Source organism: Lepisma saccharinum, chromosome 3 (genome assembly GCF_977018435.1).
Source record: "Lepisma saccharinum chromosome 3, izLepSacc3.1, whole genome shotgun sequence".
NCBI lineage: Eukaryota > Metazoa > Arthropoda > Insecta > Zygentoma > Lepismatidae > Lepisma > Lepisma saccharinum.
In genome coordinates this window covers 130,895,643-130,918,963 of record NC_139231.1, presented here as the reverse complement: position 1 = coordinate 130,918,963, position 23,321 = coordinate 130,895,643, and the positions used below count along the sequence as shown (strand labels likewise).

The following is a 23,321-nucleotide window of genomic DNA, read 5'->3' as shown; positions in this document are numbered from 1 at the left end:
TTTTACTTCATTAGCAGGATTAAACACCTTGAAAAATACGTTGTAATAATCTCAGATTCATCTTCAGGACTTCTAACCCCACTGTTTCAACTTTATGTGGCGGCTGCTAATAAGGGATTATCCCCACCCCCACCCCGAAATAAAATTCTGGCTTTGGCCTGCAATGATTCGAACTTTTAAAACCTGCCTTTGCAGGTAATTTCGAGCAAAGAAAGGGATTTTTTTTTTTTTTTTATCATTCATAGGGAATTTCATTCTGAGCCAGGAACACGACAACAGGAGTTTGGCGCGTGAAACTGAATGCGTGTAGTCGTTGGCTTTGTGCTGTGCTTCGTGTTTATTATTTATTTAGGTGTTAGTGTTCGTCGTGATAGTGCTGTGTTAAAGGATAATGAATGTGATACAAGATTTGCTGGTGAAACCTTTTGGGACAAGATCTTTTCAGGAGAAGTTGCAAATTGTTAATACGGGTAGGCCAGTGACATCGCTTGAACTTATTTCTACACACAAATACAAAAATCGGGAATCTGCGAGGCATTTTCGCAAGCAAATTATGACAAAACACCGTGGTTGACAGGAAGTATAAGTGTTAATAAGCTTGTTTGTTGGTCGTGCTTACTTTTCGGGGCTGAAAAGAATGTATATGGACGCGTGGCGGATACTGTAAACTAAACAATCTTTGCAACGCTTCTGCCAAACATGAAAAATCAAAAAGTCACATAACTTCCTTTGTTAAGCTGCACAGACACGTATTGACGATTGACGTGCAACTGGACAGACAGCTTGCTTTGGATGTGGTACGGCACAAGTAATCGGGTCCTGGAGTAAGTTGAATTTTGCACTTAAATTAATATTGCGGGTTTTTATTTCACTAGCATGGGCGTCCGGAAGGGGGGCAAGGGGGGGGGGGCGTGCCCCCCCCTGGAAAATGAAAGTCAACCAAAAATGATGTATTTCACACATATAATTTCATTTTAGCCACAATAATATGTGTTAATTATTGCATGAACATCATAAATTCAAATTTAAGCAATGTTTTTTCTAGAGAACAACACTTTTTGGAGAAAATGTGCCTTGTTTGGCCCCCCCCTGGAAAAAAATACCTTCCTTGCCCCTCCCTGGAAAAAATCCTGCGGACGTACATGTTCACTAGTGCACGTCTTTCATTTTATATTTCACAGGTTGTTTTTTTATAGCTTTATAATACTGTCTTGTTTTATTATTTGAAATTCTACACGTAGCCTATATTAAACTGCAATAACGAGAATTAATTGATTGCGGTCGCAGCAATAAGACAAACATTCCCACACAATATTCCTAAATCCAATATGGATCCTGACATAAATTGCACGGAAACTTTTGGAGTTTGAGGATCAAGGGTCGGAGATTACCCACTCGTTAGAACCAGCATACGCCACTGCAATATATCAACTAGTTGAACCTGCATTTTTCAGTAGATATGTATGGAAGTTATGCCTACATACAGGGGAAAGCTGAAGAGGGAAGTTATGGAGGAGGAAGTAGGTCCCTTCTCCTTAGAGTCACTGAAGCAAACATGGAGGCACATAGTGGTTCGGTTCCATTTTATGCTGTAGGTCCAGTCCCGATTAGCCTTACTGTGCATAAAGTGGACTTAAAACACCAAAATCAATCAATCAATCAATCACTGAAGCAAACGAGAACAAGTTTGCTCGATTTTCTTGTTCATACTCACATTCACAGTGCAGTTGATCCCCTCCCATAGCCAATTCCTCAGTGTATTTATACACACATTCATAACTTTTCTGTATCCTTGCCTTTCCAAGTCATAGCTGTGTTAAAAAATAAAACGTGTTAAAAAATATCACTTACAGTATATTCTGTACTAGGAATCTGTGGAGAAAGTGAACAAAAACAAGTCCTGTGCAAGAAGTGTTTAAAGAGGGCTTGGCCAATGAAAGCATGATACAGAAAGGGGTTGTGGGAGGGAGCAACGTGACTTCAGCTACGAGTCGTTTGCAGCACTGCTTTGCTTTGCCCACTAACTTTCTACCCTTATTTACCATCATGCAGTGGCGTCGCGTGCGGTTCGCATACGAGTGTTCACAATAATGTTTTTGTACTGAATGCAGATGTACTCATCTCCCTTGTTAACTTCATATTCAATTGAAAAAGTGAGACTAACAGTTCCATTTATTTTCAACAATTTCCCCTCAAAATCATGCTATATTTGAAGTAATACAAGAAGGACCTAGGGGAAATTGTTCCTCTTAAAATCCGCCACGTTTAGCGAATTGTCGCTAAAGTTTGCAACTATGTAGCCTAGACATGCCTTGTATATGCTGCACTCTGGTGCCGAATGAAAGAAGTATTATCGCTTGCATCAATGTTCGCACAGCGAAGTGAACATCTTCGGGGTATAGTGGCCAACAGCCCCGTAGCTGTCAGCTCTATGCAACACGCACAGCAATTGTGTTCAACGCTCTCCGTGGAACACTGTAGGAGTCAGTGTTACCAACTATCTAAAAAAGTTATCAGACGTGAAAGAAGTCGTGTCAGAGTAAATTGTGTGTGTGTACTCGCACATCAAACATAGTATTTTTTCGAATAAATATACGTATGCGTGTGTTTGCATTTAATATGTACGCAATTTAAGTCATATACATGAGTGTTCACGTGCTCATGTGAACATTATCAGGCGACGCGCCTGCCATCATGCATGGCATGGCTCCTAGGGTGACCAGACACATACATTAAAAAAAAGGACAGAGCATGGTGAAAAAGGAGGACAAAGTCATAAAAAAGAGGACACCGCAAAAAATGGCGACTCATTTGCCATTACTCATAATTTCATTAATAAATAAAGTACCAACACTTTGCTGACATAATTCTGATGATCTTTTCAATAATTTGAAATTTCCTCTTGCCTTTAAGCAACGAAAGCAATCTCCTAATCTTATTTAACACATGACAATCATAACTAAGATATCTATACTCTGAAGCACAGAATTTTACTCTTTTTCAAATTCTTGGATATTACAATGCAATATCCCCTATAAGTGAATGCAAATGTAACAAGTAAGTTTCGCTTAAACTTATTTCCAAGAACCTAATTTACATTTTATGTAGTTTAGATTGGGTCAAGAAATATGATTTTAATGCCACGAACATTTCTAGTACTCTTCAACAGCAGGGGAAACTGACAGCAACCTTACACTACCACTGGTGGAGGGTCCCAGAGGTCCCTGGTTCGAATCCCAGCCTGGGCATGGGTGTTCTTTGTGAGTGTTCCTTCATCAAAATCATCATATTATCGCTCATCCTCATCGAGCACACACATATCCAGGAGACGTCTAATAGACGTCCTCTGGATATCCATAGGATGTACCGAAATGTCCAGTAGACATCCATAGGATATCCAGGGGACGTCCATAAGATATCCAGGAAAGAAGTGTTTTGGACATTTTGTGGATTATTTTTGGATGTGTTTTGGACATCCTGTGGATCATTTTTGGATGTGTTTTGGACATTATATGGATGACTTTTGGACATATTTCGGACATGAATTCACGTGATTTTCTGGATGTTTTTATTTAATTGTGGATAAGGATACATTCTGGACTAAAATTGTACCTAATCTGGACATCATGCTGATATTTTTCGCACATACTTTGGATATGAAAAGAACATTCCTGGACTAGATTTACACAAATCGAAGACCTCGAGTACACATATGCTTATAACAAGCACTCCACTCTCTCTCTCTTTCTCTCACTCACTCACACACACACACACACACTTGCGCACACAAATTCACACACACACGTATCTACACATCCGAAAAGTACTTTGTATTCACACGCATAAGCATAGTAAGCAGCGCTTATTCTTCACTACCACGCAAGGCAACGTCCTCATGCAAACTGCCGTTGTGTTCGAGAGGAGACACAAAGAGAGCCTCGTGGCAAATTTCACCTGCTTGGCGCGAATGTGTGACTCGTTGAAAAGACAATGGGCCTACGGGCAACGCAATTCCTGTGGGAGATGTTTTTAACTTACGATTTATTACTGCATAACGGAGTTTGAGTGCTAACATAATTGACACAAGATACTATGACTGAATCTTTACACGGATATCAAAACATTTATGTCAAATTTGTGATAACACGTGGACGTAATACCACATATCCCATGAATATCCAGAATGGGACGTCCTATGGATATCCAGGATGGGAGATTCTCTGGATATCCAGGATTGGAGATTCTCTGGATATCCAGGAAGGGATATCCCATAGACGTCCCATGGATATCTCATCCTGGATATCCAGAACGGGACATCCATAGGACGTCTTTTGGACATCCACAATATCCATGGATATGAATTGGACATTGTGGACGTCCTGTGGACGTCCCTTGGAGATGTGTGCTGTATGTGTGTTCGCGATTAGCCAAAAGTGTCGGAAAAGCGAATTAAAATAAATCATATCAATCAACCGAAAAGGAACTGCTCAGATTACATGTGTTTCAGAAGTTTCAGATTGCGAAGCAACGAGTTAGAATAATACGTACTAATGACTAGGGGTGTGCGGGACAGAACTTTGTTTGGATGGGACGGAAAATTGTTTTAAATCCCGACGTTCGGGACGGGAAAAATTCGCAAATTCCCGATGAAGTCAGGAAATTTTCTGGACGGGAAAAAATTCTAACGCTGTGGAAATCACGAACTTTACACTTAATTTTGTCTTAAGTTTTTTTATTAATTAAAGCTAACAATTTCACTTACAATGCTGAAAACTAGGGGTGTGCGGGATCCCGAAATGTCGGGACCGGGATCGGGGAAAAAAATCCCGTCCCGATCCTGACATCGGGAAATGACTTCCCGACTTTTCGGGATCCCGAGCAGTCGGGAAATACCGAATGGTCATTTTAAAAAGTCGTTAATTCTCGACGTTTTCTGCATTGTAAATTTCTGGAACTTATCGGAAATTGTTAGTTTTTATTCAAGAAATGCAAAAAACAATCACTTAAAGTGAAAATGACGTGTAGAATTCGAGATTTTCAGAGCTTCAGGAAATTTCGAACATCGTCGGGAAATTTTTCCCGTCCCGAATGTAGGGATTTAAAAACTTTCCCGTCCCTATCCCGTCCAGGCCCAAAAAATTCTGTTCCGCACACCCCTACTGAAAACATCAAGAATGGACCACTTTTAAAAATTACCATTTGGAAGTTCCGTTCCGGACTGCTCGGCATCCGGAAAAGTCTGGAAATCATCTCTAGAAGTCGGAATCGGGACGGCAGATTTTTTTAACCGGTACCGACTTTTCTTGATCCCCTACACCCTTACTAATGACTCAGTCTGGAAAGTGATCGTGTTCAGCTCCTATGCTAGGTGAGCATTGCTCGAATACTTAACGCGCCCCAAGTGATATGATGATCGTTATGTGTGGAAACATTCTCTGTGGAGCATATTTGTTATGGTCGATTCTATACTCTTTCCAAAAAAGGAGGATATTTACTGATTTCTAAAAAATCCGCCGGGACGCCGGACAGACACCTAAAATGGAGGACATGTCCGGATATAATAAGAGGTCTGGTCACCCTAATGGCTCCTAATGGGACAGGTTGTAATGTTGAAGTGTATGTTTCAGTTTGGACTCTACCAATGTTTTATCAATAAGCTATTCTAAAGAATCTCTCTGTAGATGGTTCAGTGGCAGTGGCCTAGCTAGTATGATGAGCACTACATGACATTCACACAGGCCCATAGCCAGATTTTTTGGGGGGGAGCGGGGCTCATCTCTTATCACCAGCACCATCTAATGGTGAAAAAGTGGCGAAGTAGAAGCCCAGTATATTACAACTTATTATACAAGATCTTTAATCCTGCTAAGTAAGTAAAGTTAAGTACCACTATACACTATTTAAATTCGATATTTGTAGGATTTCGAGGATAGCTTCAGCCCCCGAGACTCTGGCTATGTGCCTGCATTCACAATCTTATTATTGAAGTTTCTGAACTTGTATCAAGGCTTGTTCTGTAATAATCACTGATCTTCACGAATGTAATTAACTCTAGCATACAACCTTGTATTTTTCCTCATAAGTGTAGGGATGGAACCGTGGGGGGGATTACAATCTATGGAAAAATCGACTATCCCCTTTTTCAGCCATCACCTGTGAAAATACACGTTGGTGTGCATACGTCTGCCAGTAAAAACAAATTACATGTAAAATTTTTACTTCTTTTGAAATAATCTCTTTCCAGTACTTCTTTCTATAGTCCTAATTTGTATTTCTTTTTTTTGTTATTTTACATATATATTTTATATATTTTGGAAATGTTGAAGGTACAGTTACAGATAACACCCATGCCGGGTCTCGAACCTGAGAAGACAATCACGTAATGCACTTGGCCACCAAGCTAAAGTATTTTTACAGAGTATTTCTTGGAAAATGAATAATTTATTTACTGTATTATGAGTAGAGCTTAAAATGTTTAGTTAATTTTATTGAAAATTATATTATAATAGGTATACATACATGAAAATACTCACGTTTTTTGCCCACAGATTTTTCTGTCCAGCCAATATTTACATTCAGTCCATAGCTGCCAGTTAGTTCCTGGCATCTCTTCTACTACACAAGCATTTGGTCTGAAAGAATAGCAACAAATGAATTTTAGTAACTTATTGCATATTCACAATTTTAAAAGTGACAATATCCAAATATACTCTCACTCTCTCACACACACACTTAATTCAATATATCGAGTGGTGGCACAAAGGGACGAAACTTTCTATAGGAGATTTCCTCCCTTCCTGTTGATTCTTGTTGGCCCATCCATATTTGTTTTAAATGTGTGCTTCCGCACTTAGTTAAAAGTAGGGTAGAACTGGGTAGCTAAGAGTTGTTGACTTACCGAAAACAAGTTTGTTTAAAAACATTAATGAAAACCAGCAAAATTACTCTGCATTATTGTTCTTTAATGATGTAGCCCTAACTATAACAATATCACAGGCGTTGTAATTGATTTTATATTAATTTTTTGACAAACAAGTCGGATCACCCGGAATTAGCCTAATTTGGTAAGGAGCTACAGTTTAAACTGTAAAATGTGCCCGAGGATACCTTGATTAAAAGGCGTCAGCATTAATTTTCTTGGGATTGTCAGTTGCCCTGCACCCCTTTCATTCACTCGTGTGTGCAGGTAAGAGGTTTTCGAGTCCAGTCACGCTTCAGCAACGCTGCTAAAGCCATCGGTGCTCTGGTAAACTCATCACCACCTATACGAACCACGACCTCTCCCACTTAGAACAAACATCCTGGTAATCACGAATCGCTTGCGAGTTCTGCTGCGAGCGGCTCCAAATGTTCGACGATGTGGCTATTCTTCACTACTTGGCCTGATGTATTTAATAATTGCTGGTAGAGCACGCGAATAGTCTAGAAATTTCCGGAATCGTTGATATTACACATACAGAGCAATAAATAGAAAGAGAAAGGGATTGATAAAGAAAGAAGTGGAGAAACAGAAGAAGAAAGAAATAGAAAGAGATGAAGATACAAACAATGAGTTAGAGAGATGGAGGAAAAAGTGACAAGGAGAGATGGAAACAAGTACAGGAAAAAGAGAGAGAATAATGAAACTCGGGAAGAGACAGAGATAGAAACGGAGAGAATTTGAAACGAAAAAAGAAAGCATGGCCGTCGGAACGGGAGGGAGTCGATTTGATTAGAAGAGAAAAAACAAAAAAAATTATTATTGTTACGATAGTCGATACAGGAAATAAAATTGAGTTTATTAGTATTTCACCAGCATATTGAAAATAAAAAATGCGTTTGACGGAAAAATTGATTATAAAATGCATGAACCAGATCAGAACTTCGTGCTGGCATATTCTACCACTTAATCTAAGTACATATAATGATATATGGATCCACGAGTTCTCAAAATTAAAAAAAATAAAATGATTTTAGTGTAATAAGTTACAAAACTTTATGACTAAATTTCCCACCATACTTCCAATACTTTGATCGAGGTATGTATATTAATAACAAAATCAAGCAGTTGTATTGGATTTTCATTCGTGTAGCGGCTCGAGTAAAATACTCTCCTAAGGTTATACTTAGGTATAAGGTTATAATATGATTATTAGTAAATAATAATAGTAATAAAATGATAATAAAACAATAGTTTATAATAATAATTATTATTATACTACCTGATTCAATAAAAATACATTCTGGACTTATGCACATATTTCGTATGAATATTCACAAAGAGAGATTTAATATAAATATTAGAAATGGATTTTTTCACGATATCTTGTTATTCTCAGAGATTCTGAAAGAAAATCTGAAGAATGGAACACCCGTGAGTGCGAGAGAGAGAGAGAGAGGGGGGGGGGGTAATAAGGAAAATAAATAAAAAGCGAAATAAAATAAATCAGGAGAAATGGTGAAGAAAGTAAATAGGAAGATATAGAGCAGAAAAGAGTACGAGAGAAAAATAGACAAGAAAACTGGAGTGGATGAGAGAGGGGATGAGAACCAGAGGAACGTAACTCCAAAAAATGCTGTTTTCAGTTTTGTTTAAATAATCTCCTCCGAAGAGCTCTATTTGGAGTCCTTAGCAGTAAGGTGGAGTCACGTACCTCCAATTAACGGACTCTTCTTAAGAATCAGACATATTCCTAAGAATGCATTACTTCATCTCTCCTGTAAATTTGATCAATTAAGTTACGTCTCTCTGCTTCTCACACGACATGTGGGTGAAACTTGTGTATTTTACCTGTCCACCGTAATTTGTTCATAAACAGTTCCTGCCCAGCTGATCAAAATTTTCTGACTGGTGATATGTGTACAAACGTCTTGAATTTTACTACTTGAAAGTCTGAACGAATTATTTTATAGGTGCGAAGTGACGTGATATATTTCTAGTCTAATTAACACTTTCATTTTGGGACAGATTTCAGTCTAAAAATAAAATTTAAAAAAAAACGAAAGAACGAAAACGTACTGCATTAACAGGAAGAACAGACATATAAATCAGTACAAATGTGGCCAATAAAACAAGAACGATAGTGCCTCGAAGCGAAATGAACAAAACGATTGTTCATCCTTTTAAGTGGTAGGCACGAGTTGAGCATTTGCCCTTTGCCATCGATGGAACTTTAATGAAGAAAACACGTAAAACCTCGACTTGAAAAGAGGCCGGCGCACAACAGGATAAGAGCTTAAGCTCGCATTGAGGTCACGGAGTGGCATATTTAGTCGGCGGGAGTTGTTCAACGTCAGCAGACTGCGAGGCTTCCTTCCGAATGAGGTGACGACATAATGTACCAGCAAAAGGAGGGGCTGGCGAGTGAGCCTGTCGTGCATCCTGTCTTCGTCGAGCCTCATGTTAGATCTAGGATTACTATGATACCTTTCAGATTTTCGCCCCTCAATAAAGAACAGTTACATACGGAATGCTATGTTCGGTGTTGTAAGTAGACTGAGAAGTCTAGTTTTATGTGCTTGCACATTTTATTAAAATTAATGCAAATGATTTACATGGGCGTCAAAAGAATTTTTTTAAGGGGGAGGTATTCGGGCCATTTCCCACTGGAGGCAAGTTATTATATGAGCGAGGAAGCCTGTACAAAAGATACCGGTGTAGAAGGGAGAGCCTTGTAGTGTGATTGTAAAAGAGCTTTACGTAGCGGATGGCGGTGGGGACTCGTAGATGAAATTTGTTGATAAAAAAATAGGATTTAATTTTGCCACTCATGATTTTATGCAAAAATTTCATGTCTTCCAATTCGCGACGAGTGTATATTATTATTACCATCGTGGTAATGGTTATTATTATCTAACAATATCTATAATAAACCAATAAAAATAAACCAATGTTATTACAAATAATAATAATATCTATTTTTATTATTATTACTGTATCCTTTGAAAGAGTTTTGTACTTGATAAACCAGATGAATGAATATCCATCCGACACAGCTCTTTTTTCATTAATGAAATTATAATTATCGTTTTACATTTGAAGGGTTCGGGTGTTAAACATGGTAAGTGATATTTTGGTAATTTTTTAGTTTACAAAGTAAAATGTGCCATCCTTCAATTTTCGAGTAAAATTACCACGTCATACAATTTGCATTGGACTCAGTGAAGCCTTCTGAATTTGGTAAACACAACATGAAAACAATTTATCTACAGTCCCTTCATTTAATACAGTTAGTGTACTGACATGCAGTTATTAGATTTTGTTATTAACTTTTACATACCTCGCACAAGAAAAATCTTCAAAAGTTAGGGGGAAATTTTAGCCATAAATTAATTTTTTGAATTTTGGAATATTTTCCGCTCTTTTATAACTTCATTTGAATGATGCCAATTTCCAGGAGGTGTCGATGAACTGGTTCGACCCTTCCTCACGACGTCCATGATGATTTGTAGGTAGAATATAGGTGAACTCAGAAAACTACATAGATTGCTATATACAGTACTTGTTTTACTTTGCGTCACTCTTGGAGAAAGGAAAGACTGAAAGAGGGAGAGTATGTGAGAGAGAGTGTGTGTGTGAGAGAGAGAGAGTGTGTGTGTGAGAGAGAGAGAGAGCAGAAGAGAAAGGAAAAAAGGGGAAAGCAATAGGCAGGAAAAGACAGAGAGTAAGAGAGCTATCAGGACAGCAGTGGCGTCGCTAGGCCCTTTTAGGGGGGGCTTCAGCCCCCCAATCCCTCGATAAGCCCCCCCAATATTTAGCTATTATTACATACAGTATTTCGAGAAAACATATTTGAACAATTGTTAATGCAGGAACATACCTCTAGATACATATTCTCGGAAAGAATCGTTTCGTTGTGACATAATTTTTTCTTAAACCACGATCTTACATCTGACACGTCATGTCTTTAGCTGGTAACAGTGCAAACGATCGCCGTCATTTGTTCTATTTTCACAACGGTTGCTACGCGAGGAAACGGTAGTGGTGCGTTTTGTGTTACGGAGTTTGTGATATTGTGTTTGTTATCAAAGCTTTTTGTGACATTTACTGTTGTTCGTACAACAATAGACAAATTTATTATTCGAAGTAAATGTTCGTGCAGTTAAATGTTTGTGCAGAACTAAAAAATCTAAGTAGCACTAGATGGGCTTGCCAAATAAGGTCTCTACTTGCGGTGAGAAAAACTTCTGATGCTCTTTTGAAATATCTGAGGAAACCATCAGATTCAGCAGATAAATGTACAGCCCTAGGCCTTTATGAATTCTTGAGAAAATTCTCAACCATGATGTCTCTGTTTATTTTCATTGAGCTTCTGTTCATAACAAAAATTCTCAATAACAAGTTGCAGTCACCAAGCCTTGATGTTGCGGAGGCAATTGCAGGTGTTAATGCAGTGCTTGACACTTTACGAAATGCGAAATGAAGAATATTTTAACTCTGTATACAAAGAGGCAGAGTCATTTGCGAAACAGAAGGTAACTTTTCAATGAAACAAGTGTTGAATATTATTCAAAAGTTCACAAACGTGTTCACACATTACCATCATCACTGAAAGGCCACGTTGTAAATGAAACCCTGGGGCACAAAACTGATACCGATAAACCTGCATTCTGCGGATTTTTTTACACTATCCTTGATCAAATGATAAATTAGCTGGAAAGTCGTTTCAAAGATAAAGCAACTTCCAGTGTTCTGGTTGGAATTCAGCATATGTCACCTTCTTTACTTACAACAAATTTTGACTTGTTTTTGAACCCTCAATTCTTGAGTGGTTTTTGTGACTATTTTCAATTACAAGTGCCGATCGCTGAAATCATGGTTGCAAAAAATTACCTAAATAACTTGACGTACACCATCACATCCATACTACATTTAATGCACGCCATTCCAAAAGAAATGTTTCCGAACTTATGCAGAATGTTGCAAATTGCAGTGACAATTCCTGTGACATCAACATCGTGTGAGAGGAGTTTTAGCTGTTTGAAGAGAATCAAGACATTTTTGCGTAATAGTATGGGCCAAGACAGACTTTCCTCACTTGACATACTGGCCATAGAGAAGGAAGTGTGTCATGAATTGTGTTATTGATAATTTGGAAGAAATTCGAACCGCAGAGTACAGCTGATACATAAAGACATAGTTCACCAGCATTAGAAAAACAGGATAAGAATATCCATCTGTTTTCATAAAAATTAATGCAGTAAGTCTATGTTAGTTTTAATTCCTTATGATTGTTATATATTATTGTCTTATTAATTACTTTGGTATTTTCAAACATTAAAAATATTTACAATAGTAGTAAGTCATGTATCTGGTTGCAGCCCCCCCAAAGCAGATGGCCTAGCGACGCCACTGCAGGACAGGGAACGAAAGTGAAGGGGAGGGCAGAGAGCAGGAGGAAGGGAAGAGAAAGATAGAACAGAAGGAAAGAGAGAATGACAGGCATGCAGAGAGAATGAAAGAGAACAGAGACCATCTAATCAACCGTGTCCACTGAAACAAGCTCACTCAAAAAGTATTTTTTCTGCCATTGGTATGGTATCGAGACAAGACTCGGTCTCGTCTTATCTAACCTAGCCGTTGGAATATCTGCTTACAATTGCTTGGTCTATACACACGCCGTGGGTTTTGCGAGTCAACTTGGATACAACATTCCTCGCGAGAGAGAAATCTCAGAGTAAACCAACAACGTTTCTATAAGATGAATGGCAAGCATAAGACCACAACTTTATCGTATCTCGTTATGGCCTACGCATCAGATGTGTTGAACACGTAGCTTCATAATCTAACAAACTTGTTTCGGGTGTGACGGGGTTAACCTTAACCCTTCTTTGGGAGCGTAACTGTCCGGGGGCGTAACTAACGGTCCGTGCCTTTATCAAAGAACGAGTTAAGAGGATGAATTATGGAGCTCCAGCGAGAGACATTCCGCTTTGATCTCCAGTCAACGTCATTCTTGTATAGTGTGTTATATATTTCGACCAGTATACAAAACAACCACGCGTATTTGCTTGCAGGGATGGATCCAATCAGGCACGTATCCAGAGGGGGGGCTCAGGGGGCTCGAGCCCCCTCCGAAATTTTTCGATTTACACTAGATAAAATGATGTTTTTGGCTTGTGTGTGTGAAATAAAATATTGTGATTATAGGAGTAATATAATTATCGAGGAAAGGCGGAGAATGTTCTAGAACCCTGAAGGATAACCCCGTTATTGATAATATTGTATGTAAACTTTTCTTGCTCTTTCGGTGTTGTCGCAACGAACTTGAGCATTATTTAAAGATTTGTCAGCATTTGGAAGTTGCACAACAAAGCACTGTTGAAGGTAGCGCCATGAGTCGGGCGATTCGTTGCATTACTACAAAAAAAAAAAAAAAAAAGAATATAATGTGGATATAATTTCACAGTTGGTCTGTACAACAGAATAATTCAAAAAGACTTCACGAGTAAGTGTGACAGTCGATTAGTGATAAGTCAGTGTCCGTTGACAGTTTTATAAGATGTAGAGATTCGGGGAGGAGGAGGGGGGAAGAGCACTAGTGACACATTTTCCTGGAAAGTGCTGAAGTTCGGGTCCAAAGCTGAAGACATTGCCGACAGTGTAGTGTTAGTTTCGGGTCATGAGCCGAAGAGATTGAAGGTATCTAAAGTAAATATTTCAGCAGTAATGGGCATTGGAGCATCATTAAAAAAAATAAGCTGCACAGATCGACTGAAAATCTAAGTTTTGAGTGACGATTTATTTGTGACCGGACCAAGTTTCGTGTATGCAGTCCGAGAGTTTCGTAGGTTAAAAAATGACTTTTAAGTCAACTTTTTTGGAAAAACACTCAAACACTAACTACCACAAAGGGGCAGCCATGAATGCCGAAAATTTTATGAATGTCGAGAAGAGAAAGCAAGAAGATGTTGCATATGTGCAAATTTTAGCGGAAAAAGCAAGCTCGACCACGACTCCAAAACCAGGGTCTCTGGCATATACCGTGCCATTCTTTGTTCTACCAAGTGAGCTACCGAGTCACCCTTGGCTTCGCTTGATCTTTTGCTGTCGCTGTAGAGCAATGGCACGGTATGCCTGGTAGAGTCAGCATTTTCCGCTAAATTTTCTGTATGGCACATCTCTTGTGTATGCCCAACCGTAAGATGTTGCCTGTTTAATTAACAAGCACAGAAAAAGGAGATAGAATAAACTAAGGGACATTCCCACCGGTTGACAAGATATTTTTCATCTGTGGTCAACACGAGTTGGCGTTTCAAGGTGACAATGAGATTGACCCACCAGGTTTCACACCGAAGCGACAAGCTATACATGTCGCTTGAGGATTTCACAAATCGAACACAGGCTTGTGCAGCCTGTCGTGCCGCCATGGTGTGAAAAGTTTCTGTTGATTGGGTCACTCATTGCAAACGACGTGTGTGCGCCTTCGGTCTGAATTCTTCCTAAATCTTGAAGATCCAAGTCACAAGGATGGAAAATTAGGATTTTTGTTAAGGTTACGTTTCGAAGGCAGGTGACAACACCATAAAGGATCATATCCAAACCTGGGAGAACACATTCGAATGGATTGTTCATTGCATAACAGCTTCGTGAAACGGACATACATACACATACTGAGATCGTTTCGGCACAAACACAACGTTCGCACATTGCAACAGAGGAGTCGAGTGATAAAAAATGTCCCGATATCACGTTCTGAAAGAAGAAAAAAAAGAAGAAGAAGAAAACCGCAGCTTAAACAGTGGCAGATTTAGGAGACAGTTGCTCTCCATTTTTGGCCCCGCACTATGGCTTTTTAATGCTAACCTTTGTCTACCAAGAGAAAGTAAACTTTTCTTGCCACCTCCCCCCCCCCCCCCCCCGCCGTTTTGGAACTAAAACGCCACCATCGACCTTAAACCTTGCGAGGTTCTATCTATACCCCTGCAAAAAAAATGATGTTTAGCCCCCCCCGAAAAGAATTTCTGGATACGTGCCTGGATCCAATCTAAGACTTGTAAGAACGAGACAAACATACACTGTAAAAGATTTCCGTAACTTTACGGCGTTAGCATTGTAAAAATCTACCGATCGTTAACTGTGAGTGTCGTGTGTCTGTTTGGGGGAGGGGAGATCATATCACCCCCTTCAAAATATCGATGTTGACCCAGCATCATGAGGACAAGTAGCGGATTCCAGTCTTGAAAGCAAGAAAACAGCGGCGATGAGACACATTGCGCTGACCACTCGTCACCAATGAAAAAGCCACCTTTGCGGCCAATGAAAAGCCATAGGGAGAGGCAACTCGGACATTCGCGCGAAGCTCCAGCTTCATGGGGCCCCGTGCCAGATAAAACTAATTGTTTTGTACAATTTATTACAAGTTTATAGGCCACCGGTGCTTCCAATTAAGCAACTAATCTGAGTTTCCTGACTTCGTGCATTGTTTTTACACACTTAAAAATATCCAAAATTATCGAAGCCATATTCTGAAGAAAGTACCTACTACTTAAAATTCGTGTTCAAATATTCCAATCAAAAATAATTATTGTTCGCTAATCGTTTAAGTAAAGGTAAAGTCCTCCCCTGTGCATAGCACCACGCCATGAAGGCGTATAGGGGGTGTGGGGGTAACGCCCCACACTTTCTTGATCCGGTCGTTAGTGGGGGTGATGTGATCAGCATCACGCCCCTGACCGCCTTTATCCCCCAGGTACCCATGCTATTCGACGCTGGGTGGGCGCCGGGGCCGCTTCCATCGTTAGAAAAGTTCCCGGATTTGAACCGGCCGGGGATCGAACCCGGGACCTTTAGCATGGTAGTCAGACGCGTTACTGACTGAGCCACCGCGGCCAATAATCGTTTAAGTATAGAATGAAATTATGAAGCAAAAATATTATTGCATATGAAACAATGTAAATTCAATGAAAAGCAAACACAAGATAATTATGACTAAATGTAGATTAAAAATAGAGAATGCTATTGGATATGATTAAAAACTTGATACGTAAAAGAATAGTTTGATATTGAACACACCCAGATTTGTTATTAAATATAATGAACGTCGGACGAAAATCAAAAGAAACGCTACTTGGTTTTTAACCTTCAACATATTCTGTTTATTGCTCTAAGGTAATATTACGAAATATATGAATTAATTGTTTATTAATTGTAATAATGTTTATATTGTGATTCTACAGGACACCGGTATATACTTCAGAATAATAAACAAAAATCTCCGATTTTTTCAGACATCGGGAAAATTTTGATTAAAGGTCTAGGCTATATTGTATGCCCTAGGCCCCGCACACACCTAGGACCGGCCCTGCACCGCGGAGTAGGAGCAATGTGTAACATGTGACATTGTACTGAACCTGTGTTCTTTGTTAATAATGTGTTCATGTACAGAGGGAAAATTGCCGCTAGGCTGTAGTAGATACCGCAAGTCCAGGGTCGCACAAAAAATATGACGCTGAACGCTGAAGGAACAGAAGTATCAAAGACCATCGACTATTAAAATCCCTTATTATTGTAAGAATAGCCAAATAAAACATTTCAAGTCCTTGCATATTTCATGAAAGAAGGTAAAAGGAAGGAGCTTCTAGTGCGTAAATAACTAATAACAACAATAATAATAATTAGCAGGGCTCAAAACAAAAGATAGCCTACACTTTGTCCCGGTTATCTCTTGAGCAAGCAAACGAAAACAAGTGTCTACGCAAGTAGTGACGCGGGCCTCCCCTATGGCGCAGTGGTAGCGTCATTGCCTTGTAATCAAGGGGTCCCGGGTTCGATACCCGGTGGAGGCACAAGTGGTTCGGATCCCACTTTAAACTGTAGGTCCAGTCCCGATTAGCCTTACTGTGCATAAAGTGGACTTAAAACACCAACTCAAGCAAGTAGTGACGCGAGAAGGAATGGGATTGCATGGAGAGGGGAGGGAGGCAACTGCAGTTACCAGCCTTCGTAGCAGCGATTACTGCTTCGCTCTGCCCACTCGATCCCTCCCCCCTCTTTTCTGCTCCACAGATTACGAGGATTAAGTATAGGGGGCCAAATTTTATGCCTCTGTAATAGGAGAATATGCATATTGTCTGTTGAAGGCATATACATGAATTTGAGGGGTTGTGAACAATAGGTCTCGGAATCGAATGCAAAACGTAATTCAAGCTATAAGAATTCAGTTCGCGCATTGCCGTTCCCGTGCTCGCATTGCAGATGCTATCTGGACTACCTGCAGGATGGGAAGATGACAGAGCGGAGGCATTGTGGGTGCAGGGAGCCCCGCCCCTCCCGTTCCTCCCTCAACTGGAGAAAAGGATCAGAACAGGTCCTCGCCAGCCTCCGGCCGAATATGGAGAGAGAGCGAGTGGATCCCGGCGAAGTTACGCAACCATTCTTTTACCTGCAAGTTCGCTTATTAAACAAGCGAGCTCGGGAATGATTCAATGCGGCCTCGTGATTCAGACAAGTTACAGGCGCCTCTTTGCTTGGGTGAACAGCGAACACCTGGTGGTTTCGAAATAACGTTGCTGTAAATCTTTGGAGCCTAGGTGATAGTATCACCTTAGTTTTCCCATTTATTTCCTCCCAGAAGGGAAATTACTCTTGTAACACAAATCCCTCCATTCACCAAGCCTTTCTAAAAAAGGCAAACAAAATAATAGGATCGCCTCTGTGGTGGAGCGTTGAGTGATAGACTTTCGATATCGCCACTAGTGTACGCAGGACTTTCTTTTCGGAGGGGGCTCGAATTGTAAAGGTGCATATTACATATCTACGTTCTAGGAGGAAGGGGGAAGACAATCCAATATCTCGTATTTTTAACTTAAAAGTTGTTCAAACACAAAAATGGTAATCAAGGGACATTTTAAGAGATTTGAATGCATCACTTTGGACTTCCCTGGAGTTCTTCACTGCTTTTGTTTGCAAATTCTGATTTTCTCAAAATGTCGGGTTTGGCAGCCCCATCGGCTCCCTCCCTCCGTACGCCAGTGGATATCACCACCTAAAGCCCCTAGTTCGAGTCTGGTCTGTGCATGGGTGCTCCTTGTGAGTGTTTCTTCATCAATTTCGTCTAATCACCACTCATCCTCACTGTCGCGATTATTCAAAGTGGCAGAAAAGTAACGTGGAATAACAAAAATACAAAATAAAGGCAAACAGTCACCAGCTCTCAGACTTTGAGGCACTTGAAGATCGCCCATTTCGATGCCTAAATTAAGTTCACCCAAAATAGGCTCTAAAGCTATAAAATGCCATAAAATACTAAATATAACAAAATTACTTTTCAAAAAATTTCTATATATTTTGATGTAAGTAATATACAGTTTCAAAATTATATTAATCAGCCTTGTTATTTTAACCTGTGTAAAATTGTAACTGTATGTATATATATTTCTCACAATATCCTTATTTCTGCATTAAAAATAATGTATGAATAAATGTCAGAAACATAAAGGTAAAGGTAAAGTGCTCCCCTGTGCTTAGCACCACGCCATGAAGGCGTATAGGGGGTGTGGGGGTAACGCCCCACACTTTCTTGATCCGGTCGTGAGTGGGGGTGATGTGATCAGCATCACGCCCCTGACCGCCTTTACCCCCCAGGGTTTCCCCCAGGTACCCATGTTATTCGACGCTGGGTGGGCGCCGGGGCCGCTTCCATCGTTAGAAAAGTTCCCGGATTTGAACCGGCCGGGGATCGAACCCGGGACCTTGAGCATGGTAGTCAGACGCGTTACCGACTGAGCCACCACGGCCAACAATGTCAGAAACATACCTTTGGTTTTGCAGATAAATATAATCTATGAATTGCTTAGGTATTTTGGTATGTTAGATATATTTTGTATATTGCTAAGCAAAGAAAATGTTCATAAACATTTTTAAAACACACTTAAACATGCGACCGATTTTAGGCCCCAAAACAGTAAAATAGGCATATTAGGACACTAGAACAGTGGAACCAGTCTTGGAATTTTACATGAAGCTTGAAGATATTTTATTATTTATGGATTTGTTCTCAAATCCGGTCTAATACAGACAAAAATTGCCTTAAATCCCCTCAAAATTTCCCTGTACGGAGGGATATTTCGACTTTTCCTTCCACTAACAGTTTCTGCCACCAGTAGCTACAATGAGAAAGATATGATAGTCCAAAAGCATTGTCGTATCGGTTTGAAGACTGGGTAACGGTGATGTTCAGGCCCAAGGACTTAGGCACCCAATAGAATTTGAGGATCTGAAAGCAATTTTGTCTCCTAGAATTTATTTTTCGCTTTTTATGATCACACTGAAATACATTGTGGATTTACCGACGAGCGTCAAGGGTAACTTCCCACGCTTTCAAATATGTCCTGCTTTAGAGCTTATGCCTTGCGTGTGGGCGAGATAATGCTTCAAAGAGCTTTCTGCAAGTCTAAAGAGAGGTATGGGGCGTTACCTGTTCCCAGTACCTTTCCTGGAAGCTGCGTAAGGACACACCATTGTTGCTGCTGATGATTAACCATAGCTTACCTCTTCCGAGAGAGGGGGAGGGGCAGGCACACCATCTTTTGTTTTTCGATTTTTCAGCTGTGATTATTTTCATAAAAAAATGAAAATAAGTTCCCTAGTAGGGTGTTCCCAATGTTTCTGTATTACCTTTGTTTATAAAATCATAAATGTAACGCACATAGGAGGCAAAATTCACATGGTGGGCCTTTCAAGTGCTCCACCTTGGGATGTATATTCCGACATGACATTTATGCCTGTAACAGTGTGTTATTGGTTGATAATGATGATAATTTTCGTAATTATTACTACATACCTTTTCGTATGTAAAAAAGTAAAAGCATTGATGCAACATTCATATGATTTTTCTGAGGTTTAGTGAATGATAAAATATGTGTGACATTCATAAAAATAATTGGTTCTTATTTTACTAATGACGGGACTCTTTATGAAGAATTTCCAAAATAAACAGAGTAACATAAGAATTCCAATGTGATGGAACTTGCCTCGAATTACAAATAAGGCACTGATGTTTCATTGTGTTTGTTATTTGTTTTTCAAATGCAGATGATGATATGGAATTATACATTCGAGACTTTGGTAAGCTATTCCGCTTATTCAGACATATGCAACGGATACTGATTCTTTAAATGCGTTTTGTTTATCGTAATTTAAAAGTAAATCTACCAGTAGCAACTATGGTTGCATACATTCATGACAAAATATATATTTTTCGAGGGCTCTTAGCATCGACACCAAGCAGAAAAAGTGTTGTTAAGAAAAGTTGGTTGCTTAATGATCTCTATATACGCTCTGGAAGTTTGTGTGATAACTGATAACACGCTACATATATTGCTTATTTCGAAACGCGAGACGGATATAGTAGTGGTATTGATGCTATAACCAGGACCACTTACAAGTGTAGAAAGGAAGAGCCTCTCTCATGCAGATTTGCTACACTTAAAACTTGCTCAACATGCCTATATGAGTTTTTTGCTCTAGTGTGGCACCCCGTCTAATCCAAGATTTTTGTAAAAATGCTCTTCAGAAAGGAAGAGCTTTTTCAGAAAGGAAGAGCTCTCTTAGATTGATTTGTCTATACTTGCAAAAGGCACTTCTGTGAGATTGTTGTCCATAAATTTGTTAAAAATATGCCCCTCTTGTGGCCACACTTAAAACTAGGCCACCCACACCCATACACACCTACACCCACCCACACCCACCCACACATATTTACTTCCGGTCCACTTCCGGTCTACTTCCGGTCCACTTCCGGTCCACTTCCGGTCCACTTCCGGTCCACTTCCGGTTTACTTCCGGTCCACTTCCGGTCCACTTCCGGTTTACTTCCGGTCCACTTCCGGTTTACTTCCGGTCCACTTCCGGTTTACTTCCGGTTTGCTTACTTCCGGTTCACTTGTGGCCATGTTGTGGCCTATTTCTGCTTTTTTTATCCAGCATAGAGTTTTGAATTGAATCCCAAGAAATTGTATATAAATACCAAAGCCAAAAATATCAACACATACACACACACACATACACATATACATACACACACACACACATACACACACACACACACATACACACACACACACATACACACATACTCACACACAAAGCACAGTGTTGAACCCAACTGATATTTTTATCCAGCATAGAGTTTTGAATTGAATCCCAAGAAATTGTATATAAATACCAAAGCCAAAAATATTAAGTGTATATACACATACACACATACTCACACACAAAGCACAGTGTTGAACCCAACTGATATTTTTATCCAGCATAGAGTTTTGAATTGAATCCCAAGAAATTGTATATAAATACCAAAGCCAAAAATATTAAGTGTATATACACATACACACATACTCACACACAAAGCACAGTGTTGAACCCAACTGATATTTTTATCCAGCATAGAGTTTTGAATTGAATCCCAAGAAATTGTATATAAATACCAAAGCCAAAAATATTAAGTGTATATACACATACACACATACTCACACACAAAGCACAGTGTTGAACCCAACTGATCCAGCATAGAGTTTTGAATTGAATCCCAAGAAATTGTATATAATAAACAACAACAAAAATGCCGAATCAAAAATATTGTAATCAATGCAATAAAAATATATTTAGCTCTAATTGGGCCAGACACCAAAAGATTTGTAACCCAGACAAATACAGAACTCCCACAAAAATTTGCCCCAAATGCCATAAAAAATACAGCATGCAATACTTCACATATACACATAAAAATACTTGCTCTGCACAATCATCAACATTGCCCTCACAAGCACTGAAAAGAAAGCACGAAGCACCTGTTAATGCTGGACCAGCAAAGCAGCCACGCCATGCACCCATCCGTAGCAGTTTTAACGGCCAATTAAGGGATCACCGGTTTGTATCAGAGCCAAGATGTGACATTAAGAATTTTTTGAACAGTATAAATTCTGATCTGCAGGCAATTCTTAATGCACAAAATGGCTCTTATAAACTGTCCCTTAAATTGTTTGCACAATATAAGAAACCAAATGGCACAAAATTTATACAGCCCCACATAACAGAAACTGTACCGGTATATTCAAATACAAATTCAGACAAAATAATAAGCAATTTGATAGATCAATTGAATATTAAACACTCTGAATTTGCAGCAAAAGAGTCCGGATGGAGCCTATGCGGTTCTCCACACAAGTTATATGTTAATATTTCTGAATTCAGCCCATTACAAGGTTCTACATATCTGCCATTACCTGCTAATATCAAAAACAAACAAGCTGTGGTTAATATAAAAAATACCGACCAGAAATGCTTTTTGTGGTGTATATTAGCTGCTTTGTATCCAGTTTCAAGGCATCCTGAGAGAATAAATTATTACAAACAACATGAACATGATTTTGACGATGCAATGGAGGGTTTAGAATATCCAATGTCTGTTCAGAATATTGATAAATTTGAAAAAAGGGCCAGGCACATCAATGGCAAACAATTATCTATTAATGTATTTATTTGTTCCACTGGCAATTGCTTGATAGATCCTCTCAGAATCAGTACACTTGATGATGAATCTGCAATTCCGATTGATCTGCTCTTAATTGAAGGGGATGGCACATATCATTACACTCTGATACACAGTCTTGAAGCTATAGTCAGAACACAACTAGACAAATCTAATAGAATATTTAAGTTGTGCAGAAGATGTTTAACTGTATTTGATGGTCAAAAAATGGTGAAGGGGGTTCGTGAAAAAAATGCAGAAATTGCTAAAAACAAGTTAATTGAGCATCTGAAATACTGTGGCAACCATAAACCTGTTCATATGGTGATGCCCAATCCAAGTGAAAATTGCAAATTCAAAAAGTATGAAGCCTTGTTGGAACACCCAGCATATATTGTCTGGGATTCTGAATCAAATCTCAAATCTCTTGCATTCTGCAATCCAGATCCCGAAGAATCTTCAATTACACCATACCAGCAACATGAACCTTCCAGTTTGTGTTGTGTGGTTATACGGGATGGTGTTGTTATTAAAGAATATTCATACAAGGGACCAAATGCCATCAAAATATTTGCATATATAATAGAAAATGTGTGCCGTGACATAGCATATAACATCTTATTAAAATCAAAGCCCATGTTGCCTTTAACAGAGGATCAGATTGAAGATTTCAACAAAGCAGAAAAATGCCCGGTATGTGATTGTGAATTTTCAGATACAAATATCAAGGTGAAACACCATTCTCATACAGATGGTCGATATAAACAGGCCCTGTGTAATAGCTGCAATATTCAGATCAAGAGACCAAGATTTGTCCCCATATTTTGCCATGGAGCATCCAATTATGATTTTCATCATCTGATCAGATAC

General features: G+C 39.3%; 1 protein-coding gene across 2 annotated transcripts in view; it reads right to left on the bottom strand.

Annotated features, from left to right (window-relative positions):
* Positions 1–23,321, bottom strand: part of LOC145986006 (transforming growth factor-beta-induced protein ig-h3-like) — a 72,226-nt gene that overhangs the window by 27,612 nt on the left and 21,293 nt on the right. For both annotated transcript variants that reach the window (XM_083120172.1, XM_083120173.1), the window contains exon 2: positions 6,534–6,632. In XM_083120172.1, the coding sequence (XP_082976298.1) occupies positions 6,534–6,632 (99 nt within the window). The remainder of the gene's footprint in view (positions 1–6,533; positions 6,633–23,321) is intronic.